Below are 20,716 nucleotides of genomic sequence, written 5' to 3' on the forward strand. Positions count from 1 at the left end.
GTATGTATATTTACAGATAGATATAGAGATACATTTTATGATAGATCCTGATATATATATGAAGAGGCACATCTGGGGCAAGATACTTAGAACATCCATGTTATTTTTTATAATTAGATTTTTTGTAACAAATGCATATTGGAAAACTGATATCAAAAACGATTGATCCCATTGACGGTTATGAGATTTGCTTGGATGCGATGTGTTAACTTCATAATAATGAGCTGTTTGCATACTTAAATGGAGGGAGCGTCCAATAATTAACATTTTCTTGAGGAATTATCATGCTTAAATGCCAGAAGAGTCTGCATTTGTCCATGTGCAGAACTACAATAAAAAAAATGGACATAATTGCATAAGTGTTCGACAGATTGAAACACAGTGTTTACAGTGAAGGTACTACTTTTCTAATACCTGGTAATTTCTTTCAAAAAAATTGACAGCCCAGTACCTAAGGTCATAAGTCTATTTACTGCTTTCCTTTGGTTGATTGTCCTGGAATGTAATTGTCAACCTTCTTATGGAAGATTGGATTTGACTTGATGCTGTACCAACCCCAGTGGCCAATATTGCTGTAGTCAAACCTAAAAAAATATGTAACTGGATTCAACATTTGCTTTTAGTAACATTAAAACTGAGATAGGCCTAAACCTCAACCTGCATTTTATTAATGCTGGTGGTAGTAGTTTTGGGGTGAACTGGACACCTTGAATATTATATAATTCATAACGATATTACACAAACTCAACAAGACATTAGATAGGGTTGCCATCTGGACATGGACAGTCCGGGAATTAGCATCTGTGTCCGAGTGGCAGGAATTAACAAGTCCAGGCACCCTATTGTCTGGTTTTAAGTAAAACACATAAGGAACACCAACCTTCCTTTAATATCTTCTTTGACATACATTAGTTGCTTAAAACGATTCCCACTATCTTATTAGAAATGTACTATTTAGTACTGCTCTGTACATTCTACTTTGCCCCTAGCATTTGAATAATGCTGGGAAGGGACAACGAACATATACATGTGATCAACCCAGGTCAAAGTGTGTTGACCCACATCCTGAGGTGGGTCGCTTGGACCCAGGTTAACCCGGGTACAACCCAGGTACATGGTTTCACAGTACGCAGGATTGTGACCCGGGTATCCAGAACCCAGGTAGGACTGCTAGTGTGAAAGGGGCTTGAGAGACTGTACTAAAGGACTGTGCTTTCCAAAAATGAGCACAGCAGTAACAATATGTAAGGTACCTCGATAAAGATTTTTCTTTCAGTTTTCAAGTAGCCAAAAATTTCAGGTAGATGAACACAGTTCGCATTATTGTGCATTTAAATATGTTTTAAATGATGATGGTTCCTTGATTTCATATTGAAGTTCAGTAAAATAATTAATGTAGCGTAACGCGTTCTGTTAACAGTAAAGTAATATTTTATGTTAGGACTAGGAATCATCAATCCACTTAAATTAAATCCTTGTTTAATGTATAAATATTTCAGAAAAATTGGTTATTATTATTATTATTATTATTAGTAGTAGTAGTATTATAATACACGCTTAATTGTATAACCAATTTTTCAGAAATATGTATATGAAATCATGGAATCATCAGCTTATAACATATTTAAAAGCACAATAATGAAAACTGCATTTATGTTCGATTGTTTGAATCAAGAGCACACTACTACTATGTATACTGCATGATTATTGATTTGTACCGACATCTGGTGGTATTGTGTTAAACTATTACAGGTTTGGTCTGTGGAAAAGGTGACAACCCTAATATGATTAAATCAGGTTAAATAACATATTCCTTGGTAATGGTACACACGTGTTCTTGAATGTCGTTTCTAAAAGTGGTAAGTTTATCTTAGGCAAAATAAAACGGTCAATAGCAGATTAAATTATTTACGACTCGTTCTCAGTTTTCTTGAGTCCTTCAGTTCCACAGGACTACAGTTTCACCGATAGCAACCATTTTAGGGTCCTTCTCTATGGCTGGGGTGACTAGCAAACGTCCCGATTAAAAATTGTAAATAATTGTCAAGTCATTAAGAACATACCAATCATATGGATACAATTTAACAAATTATGAATTTTCTATGTTATTCCTTTTTAAAGAGGTATTTAATATAAATGACAGAAATGTGAGACATTTTTTTCAAAAATAATTTACGTACTGTAGGTTATAATATTCGTACTGTAACATGTCTGTATTTCAACAAACCGGTAACGAAGCACATTAAACAGAAAACATCGGAAAGCCAAACAAAAAAAAAAGACTAACTTGGAGTGGTCTCGGTTTCTATAACAGCCTGACGTGCTCTGGGTCCTTATAGCAAAACTTCGTCACAGGTTTTCAAACCAGTGGCTAGCGGGAACTGGGAACTGGGAACTGGGAACTAAAGTGGCTAGTGTTTTGTGATTACGGTATGTGAAATATTTTTTATGTTTTGTTTTTCTGTTGTGTATATATAGAACACGAACATACAAACACACACAAGGCACAAGTACTTCGTAAAATAACTAGAATGAATGTGCACTACACGACATTAAAAAAAAAAAGTTATTTAGATAACTTTGTCTCCGAGAGAAGGGATTATTTATTTGCATGAATGCGGCTCACTGGCCATTAAGTGTATACTACAGTGAAAGTGTTAAATCCAGTGATCTCTCTCTCTCTCTCTCTCTCTCTCTCTCTCTCTCTCTCTCTCTCTCTCTCTCTCTCTCTCTCTCTCTATCTATATCTATATATATATATATATAATATATATATCCATAGTGATTCTCTACAATCACTGGACCGCTTAGTGAATGTATGAAATTGAACTTTTGTTGTACATAATCTATAACTAGTGATTGTACAAAATAACTCAATTAAAACCAAACAGATTTGTATTAAGGAGCTGCTGTGCTGTCTGTATTTATTACAACATTAGCACTCAGTTTAGTCCAAACCAATGCTATTGCTGTGTTTAAAATTAGTCTTAAAAGCTAGTACAGTCAGAATATAGGCAAAATACAAGAAGCATACGTATTAAAGAAAATAAACATGGGGAACAATTTAATCAAACAAATTTAATTTATAATGTAATAAACGATAGGTGCACGTAAAACGTCCATAGAATAGAAACACAAAGAAAAAGCAAAAATTATAGTTCCGAAAATGAATGTGCAGTTTAAAATACAAGTGCGTGTAAAGTGTTCGTAGAATTTATAAACATAAATTAAAAAAAAGGCACCTATGCTTGCGCTACCAGTGATTCTATACAATCCCTAGTGAATGTATAAAATGTTTGAGTTTTCTCAGTATTTCACACTGAATATGTACACTGGGTTTGCACACAAAAACGTGGCTCATCATGAATTGAAATAAATCTGAGACACCCAAGCCCCTTTCACACTGGCATGTTCTACCCAGGCTGGTACCTACCCAGGTCAGGACCCGGTGTCATGCAGGTCGGCTAGCGATTTCACACTGCTTTTAATAAAGCAGCGTTAACCTGGGTGACAGATGCAAGTGCACAATGCGCATATCAATGCCCCAGAAGCAGCTTGTTACAAGACATTAACATCCAAGCTTCTCTGGATTGAACTGTCGGCTCAAATGTTGATTAGAGCAAATGTTTCTTCATCCCTGCTGCAATCTGGCTCATGGTGTGTCTCAATCAACAAAAATATGGCTAAACATGCCTTGCGGAATTTTACACAGGCGTGGCTGTTTGTTATTTTGTCTCCCTCAACCCAAGTCAAAGCTGTAAGTGCGTGCCACTGCAATAAAAGTAGAATTTGCATTGGCACTGTTGAGTTTAGGTATCTACCTACATTTAATAAAGATTGAGAAGTACTGGGTAAATAACAAAAAGTAGAGTGATACACTTACAACTATTGTCATATGAACTTAATGTGACAATTTACTACAGCAAACAATACTTGCTCTGCAGACACAGTTATCCCTGGTCATGTAGTGGAAACCACACACTTGGTATGAAAATTCCTTAGCATACCTTATCAAGGATCAGAATATAGGTCATGGTGACCTGCCTGTCATATGCTTTTGTTTATATCTTGTTTGAATTTTCATTGTTATTTTCCTGCAGTTTCTATATTGAAAATTACATTTGTATTAGACCAATTAACAATATACAAATAAAATTAATTTGACATCGTTTAATCAGTTTAAATATTTAATGAATTTCTCATTCAGGTTGTTGCTGTTGATTACAGAGAAAATGACTCCAAGCAAGTTTGTGGTCAAGGTAAGTTGAGTGAGTGTTTGAATATTTCCCACATTTTTCCAGAATAGACTGTCATTTATAATACTATAATTTTCCCATTGGGGTTCCATATTCAAAATCACAGGGGCATACCACACCTGTAGATAGACTAATTTGGTTATAAAAGTTGTTTTTTTTCTATAGCGGCAGCAAAAAATGAACAAATTAGATTGTTATTTATAATGCTTCTTTTAAATCTAGAATTCTGGAGCACATGACTTAATATTACAATTAAGTTGTTAAAGCAATTGTCTTGGAAAACTAAAAACAAACTGACACTGAAGATGCTTGAAGACAGTTCAGATAATTTTCAAATATTTATTAATTTCTAGACAATTATTGGGTCATACTAATACATGTTTTTGTCTATCACTGACTACAGCAAAGGTGCATATTATGCTTTGATGCTTTGAACTGTAAATTTATTAAAACTGAAAATAGATGGCAATTCATTACTGACCTGTCTGCTATTTAGTCCTACAGCTACCAGATGTCACTGTGTTCAGGTTTTAAGGCTTTACTTTTGCTGAATTAGCCACAGCCAAGTACTGTATCCTGTATACTGTATATGGCCTCTATGCTTAATTTATTTAGTTTTAGTATTTAGTTAATTTATTTATTTATTTCCATCTCTGCATAGTGTCAACGGTATGCTAAATTTATCTGTTAACCGATTTTAGCAATAGCCTAATTATCCTCTAAGCTGAATTTAATGTCTGAAATTTGCATTTGGTGGCTGGAGAACTACATATTGTACAAATGAATGCTTCTGTCAAGCCCTGGTTACAATGTGAAGTGCACAAGTCTAGGATTAGAAAAAAGTTCACTTATATTTTATGTACACAGACATTTGCCTGAGCTGGCTAGCAGTTATTTTTTTCACGCATGATCACCAATATTCTCAGTACTCTATTAGGTTAGGGTTGAACAAAATGTTATGTTACAGTATATTTATATTGTGTTCTTGATTGTAGAGTGCCAATAATTTATAGCATTTGGAATAGCCAGGCTTCCATTATGTTTACAAAGTTCTCATCATGATCTTGGATAGAAGTCAACAAGAATTAGGATTATAAAATGCTCGGCTTTCAATTGGGCGATGTAGTATGAATAAATTAGGAAGATACATTGGCGGTAAGCCTAGAAAGTTGGCTAGATATCGCTAGTGGTCAAGACTTTTATGAGTAATCAGCTTTAGGTCATATAATGCTAAATTTGAACTCTTCAACTCTAATCATACTTATCTGTGTTTTGCATTAATTTTAAAGGGCAGTATATTAGTTTTCCCAGTAGAGGGAAACGTTGAGCTATGTTCACATCTGTCATTGCTTATCGCAAACTTAATACTTTTCATGTACTGCATTTACAGTGGCTCTCAAAAGTATTCAACCCCCTTGGACTTTTCCACATGTTATTGTGTTACAACATGGAATTCAAATTGATTTAATTAGGAGTTTTTGCCAGTGATCAACACCAAAAAAAGTCCATAATGTCAAAGTGAAAAATAAAATCTACAAATTGTTATAAATTAATTACAAATACAAAACAGAAAATAATTGATTGCATAAGTATTCACCCCCTTGAGTTAATATTTGGTAGAGGTACCTTTGGCAGCAATTACAGCCATGAGTCTATTTGGAGAAGTCTCTACCAGCTTTGCACATCTGGACACTGCAATTTTTGCCTATTCTTCTTTGCAAAATTGCTCAAGCTCCATCAAGTTGGATGGGGACCTTTGGTGAACAGCAATTTTCAACTCTTTCCACATATTCTCAGTTGGATTGAGGTCTGGGCTTTGACTGGGCCACTCCAGGACATTGACCTTTTTGGTTTCCAGTGTGGCTTTGGCAGTATGTTTGGGGCCATTGTCCTGCTGGAAGATGAATCTTTTCCCAAGTCCTAGGTCTCTTGCAGACTTCAGGAGGTTTTCCTTCAGGATTTCTCTGTACTTTGCTGCATCCATTTTGCCCTCTATCTTCACGAGCTTTCCAGGCCCTGATGCAGAGAACCATCCCCATAGCATGATACTGCCACCACCATGCTTCACAGTAGGGATGGTGTTCTCAGGATGATGTACGGTGTTAGGCTTGGGCCAAACATAGCGCTTAGCGTTGAGGCCAAAAAGCTCTATTTTGGTCTCATCAGACCATAGAATCTTCTTCCACTTGGTCTGAGTCTCCCACATGCCTTCTGGCAAACTCTAGCTGAGATTTGATGTGAGTTTTTTATAACAATGGCTTTCTTTTTGCTACTCTCCCATAAAGGCCAGTTTTGTGAAGCACCCGGGCTGTTGTTGCCGTATGCACAGTGTCTCCCAGCTCAGCTGTGGAAAACAGTAACTCCTTTATAGTTGCCATAGGCCTCTTGGTGGCCTCCCTGACTAGTGCCCTTCTTCCCTGGATGCTCAGTTTTTGAGGACGGCCTGTTCTAGACAGATTCACAGTTGTGCCATATTCTCTCCATTTCTTAATAATGGACTCAACTGTGCTCCGGGGGATATTCAATGCCTTGGAAATGTTCTTATATCCTGCCCCTGATTGGTGCTTTTGAAGAACCTTATTCCAGATTTGCTTTGAATGTTCCTTCGTCTTCATGATGTAGTTTTTGTTAGGAAATGTACTAACCAACTGTGGGACCTCCCAGAGACAGGTGTACTTAACCTGAACTCATGTGAAAGACCTTAATTGCACACAGGTGGACTCCATTCAACTAATTATGTGACTTCTAAAGACAATTGGTTGCACCAGAGCTTATTTAGGCGTGTCATATGTCATTTATGTTTTATATTTGTAGTTAATTTAGAACAATTTGTAGATTTTATTTTTCACTTTGACGTTATGGACTTTTTTTGTGTTGATCAGTGGCAAAAACTCCTAATTAAATCTATTTTGATTCCATGTTGTAACACAATAAAATGTGGAAAAATCCAAGGGGGTTGAATACATTTGAGCACATTCTTCCCATATGTATAGTACAATTGACTTTCATTAAGATCGGTTATTAGATTTACATGAAGTCAGTGTGTGAAATTATACCTAATGTTATTGTTGTAAAATTTAGTAGTACTTACCCATCCCCTTTTTAATGATGAAACCAGTTAACTTTTAGCTTAGATTCATCACAATATTTTATGATATGCAAATGACAGAGGGGTATGCAAATTAGTTTGGGTCATGAAATCTAATTCTATTCCTTGCAGAAAAGGTGGTTTCATGTGTATTTAAAAATTGAGTATGAAACCTTGGATTAAACAAAATGATAAAAGGAGTCCCTCCTGCTGCCACATAGTGAAATTGTGTAACTTAAGTGCAAAGAAAAAAAAAAGTTATTTTAAAAATTAAACAAATTATGAAATAATTTCTGTGCTTAACACACCTGGTATGGATGTTTTTATTATTGTGAAAGCACAATTTATTAAAGATTTCATTTTCTTTATGAAGTGAAAATTAGGTGGAATTATTAATCCCGACTGGGTAGATTGTTCAGTTACGTAACTGAACAATGTTATTCTTGAGAATAAAGACTACTAATTAAGAATCTCTGTGAGGAGAGCTTATATGAGTTTGCAAGTCCGCCACCGCACTTACTAATGATAATATCTCATAAACCATTTCAGCTGGCAACTTCATATTTTAATTTTTAAAGCCTGTCCCGAGTGTTGTTGTTTTCATACCCGACGCGACCCTAAAACCTTATATGCGCTTCAAACTAAGGCACGTTCTATGTTCTTGTTACCATAAAAAAGGCATACATCACGTACACTTGAATCCGGCTATGTATCATCAAAGAAGCAAAGTTAACATTTAACAAAAATATTATACTATGAGTGCGACTTTTAATAACAGTATGATTTCATACTCAAACTGTGGGTCATGCAGGGGCCATCTTCTTTCAACAATTAAATAATCCTAAAAACTTTGATGTGTGATAAAACTTTGTGTGATAAATATATATTTTTGCCTTGGGCAATTTAGACTGGATAGGTAAAGTTATTGAATCCCTATAACAGGGGTTTGTTACGTTCTTCTCACTGCGCATCCTGGCAGCCAACTACTCTGTGCCTATCCTGCCTTGATTCTGCAGGACCAGTGACTTCCCACTCTGACACAAGGGGGTTTGTATGTGTGTAGGTTGTCACTGCATAGTATTGGGTGTTGACATGCCGCACAGGCGCACAAATTTAATCAACACAAGTGCTGAGAGTACCAGCAATGGTAGCCCTAATGTCACAATTATTAAAGAAAACAAAGCTAAAAAATAAGTTTGCCACACAAGGCGAGCGCTAGTCCCACCAAAAGGAACATCTCGCTCCACGGAACCTAGTACTCTGCGCAAACCCTCCCCTAAACTAACCTACTTCTGGCCTCCTGGAGTCCCGACCCTCTCACGGTGACTCCTGCCTCCACACACGGCCTCTGCTGGGCAGTGCCTTCAGTAGCACCATCTTGCAGTTGAAGGGTTCCGTAGTAGTTAAATCTGTAGAGCGGATTCTCTCCTGTGTTATGGTCGTGTTCACGGGTAGATGCTCCTGCGGTTAGCGCTGGCTCCATAGCTTCAGCTCTCGGGTTGCAACACAACCCGAAACAAAACGCAGCAATCTTTCACTCAGCACGCATCTATATGGCTGTAACGTAGATGCTTTTTGAGCTCCGTGCAGCCCCCCAGCCAATCAGGACCTCCTGATCAGTTCAGTGCGGGGCAAGCTTACCTGCTCAATTGTTTCCTTAATAACTCGTCTCCTGTTGCATGTCCCAGCTGCTTCCATAAAGACACACATGCACTCAAGACCCAACGACAGGGTCTCCCTGTCACAATCTCTCTTAAAAGAAAAAAAAAACAAAAATAATTAGTAATAAGAAATTAAAAAAACTAATTTTATAAAACAGAGGCTTGAGGACAGTCCTACACTGGTCAGTCATCCTTTCAGCCTCACAGAAGTTAATTTCTGTGCAGCTGCTGGCTGGAACACATCTGGCCAGCATGGTCACTTTGGGGGTACATATTACTGTGCTCCTTACATCAGTTCAACAAATCCCGTTCATTGTGGCCTTCTATGTTCTATACTGCTGCACTTCATCTAACCCTTCATTACCATGTACTGTGCATTTTCCCATTCAGTCATGCCTTTTTTGGCAGCTGGTGGTAGACAGTCAACAACATTGCTTTGCTTTGCTTTACAGTGTATGTTCCTTTGAAGGTTTTGAATAGCCTGCGCACTTCGATGTAAACATTTCATATTCGTGGTCGGACAGCATTGAGAGCAGATTACATTTATGTTGGAGAAATAGTGATCTCTTATGTAGTTCCTATATTTCCACATTTGTATAAGCCAATCATAGTGTCGTTGCCTGACAACTGCTTGTGCTAGAGTATGTGAAGAAAGAGGCTGACAATGTAGTTTGTTTATCAAACCATAGCATTACTAAGTTCAATGTAGGATTCTCGCTTCCCTCCAGTTCCTTCTGAGCTTCACAAAATGTTTGGAAGAATGACACCAAAAACTGTAGCTCAATCCGTGCTGTTCTAGTTTCCTGTGCAGCTCAAGGTAAATCTCTTGTCAGACAGCTATACTGGGGCCAGATTGTTTTGGCATTTGATCTGTTGTTTTTACATGTTTTTATTTTCTTTGATAATTCAGTGATGGTGAAAATAGAATGTATTTAAAAGGTAAACAACAAAATATTCAACATTTTTGCATTTGCTGTTTTTCAAGTAAGAATTTAAATGTTTATGAACATTTGTTGTATAATAACTAATGAAAATAATCAATTTTGAATGTGACAGCGCTATTGTTTTCTGCTTTTATACATATTGGTGCAACTAATTATTTTGCACTGCGAACTATGTAAGCTTAAGAGCAATGCAAATTACTCAACACCTCAAATAATGATCCGCAATTATGATAATGAGGGTCTCCATGAGCGCATTGGTCAATTTAGTGGCCATACTTGCAGCCCAGTTAGAGAGCAGTGGGGGCTGTATAACATTTATGGAGCACGAAAATACAAACCAAAAAAACTATCTGTCAGAGGAAGGCCAGCAAAGTCATCTTAGCACATGTAAAAGAAAATAAGTTGAGAGTCCTTGCGGCTGAGGTCATTCAGCATTAAATGTAGTTGTTTGGAAAAGCCTTAGCCAACATCAGTTATGATAGTATCCTTAGGAAATTGGCCTGCCCTTTTCAGCATGACATCCAGAAAAAAAAAGTGGATTGCGCTATCCCTGCAGACATTCTAGCTATGGTCTGAAAGGAACCAGAAGCTAAGTAGTGCAGAGAACACAGCACTTTCACATGTGCAGGGATACCAGTCCCTAGATTGACGCTGGGGTCTAGCTTATCACTCAATTTAGCTATTAGGTCTAGGATGACCTGCGGAGTGAGATGATAAAACTTTAGCACCACTTCCTGCGGCATCCCAAACAAAGTGACCCTGGGATTGAATATGCAGGGTATTTTTTTTCTTGCCCTTCTCCGAATGTGTTTGTGCCTCTCCTCAGCAAGAGCAAAGTGTTGCCGCATCAGGAAGTGTACCACAGCAGCCATCCTGAAGCCAGTGACAGGTCTCTGCAGGTGTGTGGTTCTATACAGCTCTTAATTACTCACTTCTGCAGTGCTTTGCACCTTGTATGAAGGAGTGTAAAGTGTTTGGATTTTGAAATGCAATGGAAAAAGCCATTTTTAATGTGAAAAAATTAATCTTTAGATATGAAATATATCTGTGATTTACGTACCGTTGATACTTTAATGATGTTCACTAAAACCTTGTCTTGTCTAACAACCTTGTTGTTAGTGGCTGACTGAAAACAGAAAACTCAATAAGTAGAGGGTTTGTAGTTTACATATATTTCTTATAAAATTGCATATTTAAAAAGTGATTTATGTACTGTGTACTGTATTTTATAATTCATAGGCCTAGGTGTTGTATTATCCCACATACGACGCTGTCACAAGGATGGCTTAAAGGTGATGTCAGACCAGGAAATACACAGGTAACAAGTACTGAGAGTGAAGTGCTGATGTGCGTGTTTATTATAAATGAAATGGTGAAACAAAACGCTTTCACAAAATAAACGGCACGATGACCAAAAGAAACAGACTAAACAAACAATGAACAAACCCCAAACAAGTATCGTGCTGTTACTTCCAGCACAAGTAGCAATTGTTCACTTTCTTTCCTCTCACGTTCTTTCTCCCTGAACACCCAACCCAAGTGCGAGATCTGTGACTCTTTAAATATAGCTGTGCCGGGACTCAATTGCTAATCATTCAATCTAGCCCTGGCACAGTCACAGTCTTTTTAACTAGCACGTCTATCAGCGGTTAAAGCCTGGTTTCCATACGCACTAACAAATTATCACTTTAATGCACGCATTAAATTTAATGTCCTTTGGTAAATACCTTGTTGATTACAGCTCATCCCATTATTGTGAGCTGGATGCTCATTTAAATACATCAACATGCATTACCATAAAAATCACATATTCATTCTGATTACCATAGTGTGAAGCACAAAATTTAATGCACACCATAATATGCCAAATATCATACTCGATAATGAATAGAATTGCAATAGTAAATACGGAAATCATTAATGTGCACACTAATGGCATTTATGGTGCACCATAAAGTTTAGCGCCCTTTCGGAAATGAGGCCCTTACTGTGCTGGTGTTTTTCATATTGATAGTCCTGGATATGCAAGTATTCCAGACCACACAGTTGGGATTGTTCTGGCTACTTCATCTTGTAAACATGCTGCTTTTCTTATTAAGTGGATATTTCATTTTAAAGCTCTTCATTCAGTGCAGTATGAACTTGCTTATGTTTTTGCAATGATTACTTAAAAAATCTAAATACAGCAAGAGTATTTTAAACTGATGCTACTTGGCTATATAAGATTTGCAAAAGTCACTTAACCTTTTTATGAATGCTCTGAGACAATCGGGATACTTCACTCACTTATATTCTTCCACCTTAATATTTTGCTGTAATAATTTGTAAATTCAAACCTCCATCTGCCAGCAGCTTTTTCATCAACTGCAGTCATTTTTATTTGGCGGAAAAAATTGGAAATATAAATAAAGTAAAATATGCCTAGCCTAGGTACAAAATTCAAGGATGAATGTCAAGATTAACATATCAACTACCAGAGCTCTGCCAGGATATGCCAATGGAAACTATTACTGATCTACTGAGGTCCTAAATATGTATTTTTTTCCAATGACGTTTTTACAGGACAGCTGTAAAATCAACTCATTTAGCAAATTCAGCTTCAAAAATTTACAGACATAATTTTACACTACTTGTAAATTATAAAGCTTGTTTGCCAGTAGCTTAATCATTGCCATACTTCATAAAGCTGAAAAGGAGATACAATGGAATTGTGGGGTAATTCGTTTTTCTGTAGAAGTGGGGATGTAAGGTCATGTATTTGGCACATAGTTGTTAAATTGCAAGGAAGAATACATTTCTGCGTCAGAAGGTCCTCAAAGTGCTAACTTCTAACTAAAGGTGATGAACTTATAGTCTATATTTGTACAGCAGCAGCATTACTTGCATCATAAATACTTCTTTTTTTGTTTCCTCTACATTACTAGGTTCAAAGATATAGATTGAATGAACTGCAAAATGTTAAATTTCATCTGGCAAGATACTTTAATAGCTTTCAGAAATGAGTCATCAGTTGGCTGTGAAATATCAGAAGAAATGTGTGAATTCTTGATTTACAGTAAACCTCATTCAAAGTGCCCATTGGAAGTCTATTTGCATAACACAATAATCAGCCACTCATGTTAAGGATTGTGTGCTCTATATTTAAAAAAAAAAAGTTAAGGGTAGGTGTTTTCTTTATGTCTGCATTTTAGCGGATGATGGACAATGTGAAAGCAGCATCAATAACATTTCATGCAAGCAGACATGAACAGGACATTCAGCATCAAAACTTGGATTTTAATAAAGCATCGGTTGGAGTTATTAGGGTCTTGTTTTATGAAGTGAGTTTGCATCTGCTATTCTCTGTCCCATTGCAACATCTGTAGCTGGTTAATGTCAAAGTACAGGCTAAGTACACTTGTACAGAAATGGATATGGTCTCTATACGACCCCAGCAAAAATCCAAACTTCTGATAATAGTGGCAAAGGGCAGGGAGGTGCTGAGCAATGCTCGCTCCCCTGACTGTAAAAACAAAGCCTGTCAGTGGAAAGCAGGGAGAGATAAGGGAAGGTGGAGACTCTTGGGAACTAAGAGTGATGGAGACCAGAGCCCTAGCCGAGCAGAAAGAGAAGAGCGCCTTGGCTCAATATTGCCCCCACTATTTGCTTACTGATTAAAAGTAAAAAATGAGAGTCCTGTTTTCCTCGAAATTACCAGTAAAGCTTGGCCATGGTTTTTGCTTTTAGCATGTCATGAAAATTGGGTGCCCATTGAGGAAAATAAATAAATAAATAAATAAAAACTTACCAGAATTGTAAAGGTTTTAATATGTCTTAAGTAGTTATATTTTTGAGTGCTATGTTCATTAGTGTAGCAGTAATTTCATAGCAATCCTATGGCTTTCAGGATTCTTACCAGGTTAAATACATTAAGAAAGTGAATTCTGTGAGATTATGACCCTTAATTTACTTCATTAACTTTATAATTACAAGCTTTCAAGAACACATGCATCTAGTTTAAGTCAATGTAATTAAGGAAAATAAGTACAAACATTTGTACTACCTCCCTCCGACCTATGTGTCCCAGTACTCTTGCTCGCTGTCTGAGATAAAATATTATATTGCATCAAATTGACTGTAATGTTTTATCTTGCATTTATAATAGAGAGAGCACATTTACATTTGGAATGTTTTGACATAAGCATTATATTCCTATCCAACCAATTATATTTATTATGTGTAAATATATCTTTGATTTAATGATTAAAGTGGAGCCAGTGTAACTGAGTAACAGTGCATGTAAATAAAATACCCTTTTGTGACTGAACATAATAAAAGCAAAAATAAAAACATGGTGTAGTTATAACAGTGTTGTTATATTCATATACTGTAAAGCCAGAAATTTTTGCCAGCCTTTTATTATGCATCGGCAACATTTCTGGAGCAAAATAGGTTTTATGGGTGTGATTTGCCAAATATTTTGGTTGCAAGTATTTATGGCTTTATAGTACTAATCATTAGTTAAATTTGGTGGTCTAAACTGAGAGTTCTGAAAAATATAACGTTATACTTCCCCACGTGTTGCTACAACTGTTTAAGTAACATACCTATAATTTTCTTTTCATAGTTAACATCCTAACCTAACTCTTTACACTTATAGCTTTCTTTCAAAGTGTGTGCTCTAGTGCACTGGGGTTTGAGATCTGTACTCTAAATCACTGCAGGAAGAGTGATTATTTATTTATTTATTTATTTATTTTATTTATTTATTTATTTAGTTTTTAAATAAACATAACAAATGCTCTTTTCCGTACCACATCATGGATCGTTATTGCCGTGTTACCTGTTTGACAATGTGGGCAATAATCCTTACACTATCGGTGCACTAGAGCGGACATTTTGCAAAGACCTTTGAAACAGGCTTTAAAGTTGTAAGTATAAAAAGTTGTCCGTTAACAATGAAAAGAAAAATCACAGATACGTTATTTAAAGAGTTGAAGCAACACGTGGGGACGTGTAATGCTGTTTTTTGGAACCCCGCTACTTCCTCTTTAACCCTTGATGGACTGTAGACCACATTACAAAACCACCACAATTCAACACAGTAAACTGTGCACCAAGTAGAAATACAAAGGGCCTCCAGGTTCATACATTAGGCATTATCGTTATGTGTGCTCATCTACAGAATTTTATTAATGCTTAGTTCACTGTATTGTACAAATATGGTAATGCTGTTCTGCAATCTATTTTATCTGCTACAACATTTTTACAATTTTTCTTTTTTTTCGGATTGTTACACATTTTGAGGCCGAATATTCCTGCTAATGCAAGCTGTGCTGTCCCTGCAGGATTTCCTGATAAATGTCAATAGAGTCTTACTTTATAAACTTGTAGATTAGCTTGACTTGTGTTCTTCAAGCACCTTTCATGTACATCCAAAATTCACATCATAATGTTTTCCAGTATTGGGTATTCAATTTGTACAGTTTAATTTAACGATGTAAAAAAATAAGGAAACTGTTTGAATTATGCATTATACAGTTTTCGTATAGGTGATTGTGCCAAACTTTCACTGTGTTGACTGTTTACCTAACAGAGAGATGACATCATTCCAAGTCACACCAGTTATGTAGTGTGTGGTTAACACTGCTTACAGAGGAAATTTCTTAAAATGCCAAGAGCACAATAGTGCTTGAACTTTGAGTAATTGTCCTCATAAAAGGATCTTGCTTCTCTGATAATCCACAGACAAGTTCGGGATTCCAGGGGATATAAATCATCTGAAATTGCAATGAAGCATATTCTTCTATAACATGGTGATAATTAAAGATCTAGTCACTTTGTTGCCATTACCAATTGGCAATCTTCAGTTAAAAAGCAGACCAGTAAACTGAAAAAACAAACAAAACTACTCTCATAACAGGTTAGCAAGAATGGAACTGATGGAATTTAATATGCTGATATAAATGGGTATAGTTTGAGGGTACAAAGAAGTGTTATGTGCTACCAAGTGGCCAGTTGTTGTAATTGCAAGATGTCTGTCTTTACTGGCTCGACTTACCTCAGCTTGTAACACTCCACATCTGTACTGTTATCACTATTAAACAAATGTATTTATTTAATTTGGAATCACCAATTATTTTTTCTCGTTTTCTCCCCAATTTGGAAAGTCCGATTTTCTTTTTTTTTTATTTCAACCCGGCTCACAGCTGCCACACCCGCGCCGACTTCGGAGAGATGAAGATAGACACATGCATCCTCCGGAACGTGTGCCGTCAGCCGTCCGCTTGTTTTCACTCTGCAGGCCCGCCATGCAGCCACCTCAGAGTTACACTGTCGGAGGACCACGCAGCTCTGGGCAACTTGCAGGCAGAGCCGCAGGCGCCTGGCCCATCTACAGGGTTCGCTGGTACACTGTGAGCCGAGTACACCCTGGCCGGCCTAAGCCCTCCCCGCCAATTGTGCGCCACCCCCTGGGAACTCCCGTCCAAAGTCGACATTGGAATAGCTTGGACTCGAACCGGTGACCTCCATGCTATAGAGTTCCTTACCGGATGTGCCACTCGGTAGCCCCAAACAACACTGTTAAGAACATAAGAACATAAGAACATAAGAAAGTTTACAAACGAGAGGAGGCCATTCGGCCCATCTTGCTCGTTTGGTTGTTAGTAGCTTATTGATCCCAAAATCTCATCAAGCAGCTTCTTGAAGGATCCCAGGGTGTCAGCTTCAACAACATTACTGGGGAGTTGATTCCAGACCCTCACAATTCTCTGTGTAAAAAAGTGTCTCCTATTTTCTGTTCTGAATGCCCCTTTTTCTAAACTCCATTTGTGACCCCTGGTCCTTGTTTCTTTTTTCAGGCTGAAAAAGTCCCTTGCGTCCACACTGTCAATACCTTTTAGAATTTTGAATGCTTGAATTAGGTTGCCACGTAGTCTTCTTTGTTCAAGACTGAACAGATTCAATTCTTTTAGCCTGTCTGCATATGACATGCCTTTTAAGCCCGGAATAATTCTGGTCGCTCTTCTTTGCACTCTTTCTAGAGCAGCAATATCTTTTATATAGCGAGGTGACCAGAACTGCACACAATATTCAAGATGAGGTCTTACAAGTGCATTGTACAGTTTTAACATTACTTCCCTTGATTTAAATTCAACACTTTTCACAATGTATCCGAGTATCTTGTTAGCCTTTTTTATAGCTTCCCCACATTGCCTAGATGAAGACATTTCTGAGTCAACAAAAACTCCTAGGTCTTTTTCATAGATTCCTTCTCCAATTTCAATATCTCCCATATGATATTTATAATGTACATTTTTATTTCCTGCGTGCAGTACCTTACACTTTTCTCTATTAAATGTCATTTGCCATGTATCTGCCCAGTTCTGAATCTTGTCTAGATCATTTTGAATGACCTTTGCTGCTGCAACAGTGTTTGCCACTCCTCCTACTTTTGTGTCGTCTGCAAATTTAACAAGTTTGCTTACTATACCAGAATCTAAATCATTAATGTAGATTAGGAATAGCAGAGGACCTAATACTGATCCCTGTGGTACACCGCTGGTTACCACACTCCATTCTGAGGTTTTTCCTCTAATCAGTACTTTCTGTTTTCTACATGTTAACCACTCCCTAATCCATGTACATGTGTTTCCTTGAATCCCAACTGCGTTCAGTTTGAGAATTAATCTTTTGTGCGGGACTTTGTCAAAAGCTTTCTGGAAATCTAAATAAACCATGTCATATGCTTTGCAATTATCCATTATCGATGTTGCATCCTCAAAAAAATCAAGCAAGTTAGTTAGGCACGATCTCCCTTTCCTAAAACCATGTTGACTGTCTCCCAGTACCCTGTTACCATATAGGTAATTTTCCATTTTGGCTCTTATTATAGTTTCCATAAGTTTGCATATAATAGAAGTCAGGCTTACTGGTCTGTAGTTACCTGGTTCAGTTTTGTTTCCCTTTTTGTGGATCGGTATTACGTTTGCAATTTTCCAGTCTGTCGGTACCACCCCTGTGTCAAGAGACTGCTGCATGATCTTGGTTAGCGGTTTGTAAATTACTTCTTTCATTTCTTTGAGTACTACTGGAAGGATCTCATCCGGCCCAGGGGATTTGTTTATTTTAAGAGCTCCTAGTCCCTTTAACACTTCTGCCTCAGTTATGCTAAAGTTATTTAAAACTGGATAGGAACTGGATGACATGTGGGGCATGTTGTCAGTATCTTCCTTTGTAAAAACTTGTGAAAAGTAATCATTTAACATATTTGCTATTTTTTTTTCTTCCTCTACGATTTTGCCATTTGTTAAACGTTCAAAAATACAGTGCCAAAAGTTTTTCAGTTACTTACAAAACAATTGTTGTGTTTATCAATCTGGGGGATCATATAAGCTGTTCACATTGTGAATGAAAGTTTAACTGACAGAACTACAGATCATGGTTTTATAGTTTGAGGGAATTGTATAATTTGACTGGATCTAGCAATAAGGAACATTAATGCCTTTTTTGATTCTTGAGTTGAGTGATTACAGGGTTGCTTTGTGTCTTGTGGTTGTGTTGTGGTTTGAGTATATAAAGTGTAATATTTCTTTCAATGCAGGCATTTACATCAGCAGTGTAAACAGGTAGTGTATGCATAGCAAATGAGTGTTCTCCACGGTGTATGATTATGTGCACAGTTATTTGCGTTTAGCTTCAATTGCTACAATCACTACAGTTGTAGCCCAATGTTTGCGTACTTGTATTATGCAAATATATTTAATATTTTGGTTTTAAAATGAATAGGTGGGGAATCTCCGCATAATTTCTTGACCTCAGTACTCTATTTTGTCTTCTGAACATTGCTACAATCTTGTATAAATATAAGTCCCTCAACCCTGTTCTATTATCTGTTATAACAATAGCTGTTATTGAGAGGGAATTTATTTTATTTACATAGAAGTGTGCCACAAGCTGCCATTCAGAATGCTTTAGATGTTCTGAGAAAACAGTTTGTGATTGTGAAAAACAAAATGACAACCACATGCAGCCTAGTTTGTAATAATTGTTGTAAAATTATATAAAAGTCAGGGGGTACTGATTAACGCATTACTTGAAACTTAAGTTTTTTTATAATGTTTCAGTTTTTTTTCCTTTCAGGAAAAAAATCAGACCAAACTTTAGATAGACCAAACTTTAGCTAGAAACTGTGGGCTGTTAATGAGTAAAATAAAGTTGTTTGAGAAGCCAACAACAGTGCAAAACAGTTTCATAAATAGCAAACTATATTTGTTTCATAAATATCCTCCATAATGTTGCCCATCAAATGCTAATGGTGTACAGATTTACACAAATATAAAAAAAAAAAATACTCAAATAAGTTATTATTATTGATGACATACAGTACTTTGTTCTCAAGGGGTGCTTATTGCAAAAAATAAGTTGTGTAGGAACATCATAACCCAATGTAAATGTGTATTACTAGTACAAGCAGGAAAGCAACCTAAAGTTTCACATTAAATCAATATCACATACTGTGTCATAGAAAAGCCAGGGTCTTTATAGAAATATTTAATCTTGAATGTGCACAGAATAATCTTTACTATTTTAAAATTATTCGGCACCTTTTTTTTTTCATTTTAATAGTTTGTTTTGTTTAGTTTATATTGAAATTGTATACTGTTAATTTGAAGTTATTCCTAACATTAAAACAGTATTATACAGTAGCTGTGCTACAATCATGTACACTTTTACGATGATATACTGTATACATTTGTTTGTTAACTATATCCTTTCAGAACTACTGTATATATGTTTAGTAGTCGAAAATTAAAAAGACATCTGTGGTAGTGTGTCCTGTGTGTGGTAAAGAAGATTGATTTTTTTAAATTTTTTTTACACAAACATAAATGCTCACAACATTTTTGAGATGTGGATCCCCCCAGGTGCAGGCAGGCTGTTTGTTTCAGAGCCTCTCTATCACCTGAAGCACTTTTAACAGCACTTGTAACGCATAGCCTGCTACTGAGGTTGTTCTTAGGGGTCCAGTCTCTCCTATGTTATCAGTAAATCATCCAACCCTATGTCACTGTAAAATTAATTGAAATTGTGGTCCTGTCCGTATGTTGTTGGCATTTACACCTATTTCTTTCAAATATGTGCACTTGCATAGGTTAACTAAAAACTCCATATCCTTGCAGTTAGGAAATTGCGATTTTTTTTGGTATTAAGGTAAGATTAGTCTAATTAACAAGCCCTCATAATTGTATTACATTCTGAAATGGTGACCTTTACAAATGTGTCTGGGTTTGCTGATTTGTCATGGAACTGTAGATACTAGCTGTATAAATGTTAAAGAACACATAGTTACTTATTTAGTTTAAAAAGTCATGGGGGCACAGATAGACTATGTTTCTATCCTTGATTAATCTTAACAAGTTACTGTTGTGATTCACGTTGTTCTGAGATCCTAGATGGCAGGGAGTTTGCTAGAATAATTCAGAATTGAGTTAAGCAATTTTAGTTCTTTGGTTGGTTTAGCCATAGGAATTAGCAAAAGAAGCAGTAACATGAATGCCCCTATTTATCAAAGCCCTAACAATAACATTATGTGTTACTATAACATTACTGTGCACATTAGTTATGCATACAGTACGTAGTTATATTTATTTTATTGCCAAAGTATTTTAAACCATCAGTAATGTTTCAGCCTGCTACCTAAAGTGGTTTATGCAGTAAAAGTCTTTAATAAATGATTTCTAGAAACTTTTTTTTGTCTTTAGTCTATTTTATTAATCTTACATC

At 36.5% G+C, this 20,716-nt stretch overlaps 1 protein-coding gene across 1 annotated transcript in view; it reads left to right on the forward strand.

The window, feature by feature from the left end:
• Positions 1 to 2,355: 2,355 nt before the first annotated feature.
• Positions 2,356 to 20,716, forward strand: part of LOC121317680 (SLX4 interacting protein) — a 65,051-nt gene continuing 46,690 nt past the window's right edge. The window contains exons 1-2 of the mRNA XM_041253841.1: positions 2,356 to 2,430; positions 4,208 to 4,259. Of these exons, the coding sequence (XP_041109775.1) occupies positions 4,233 to 4,259 (27 nt within the window). The 5' untranslated portion in view covers positions 2,356 to 2,430; positions 4,208 to 4,232. The remainder of the gene's footprint in view (positions 2,431 to 4,207; positions 4,260 to 20,716) is intronic.

This window comes from Polyodon spathula, chromosome 6 (genome assembly GCF_017654505.1).
Source record: "Polyodon spathula isolate WHYD16114869_AA chromosome 6, ASM1765450v1, whole genome shotgun sequence".
NCBI lineage: Eukaryota > Metazoa > Chordata > Actinopteri > Acipenseriformes > Polyodontidae > Polyodon > Polyodon spathula.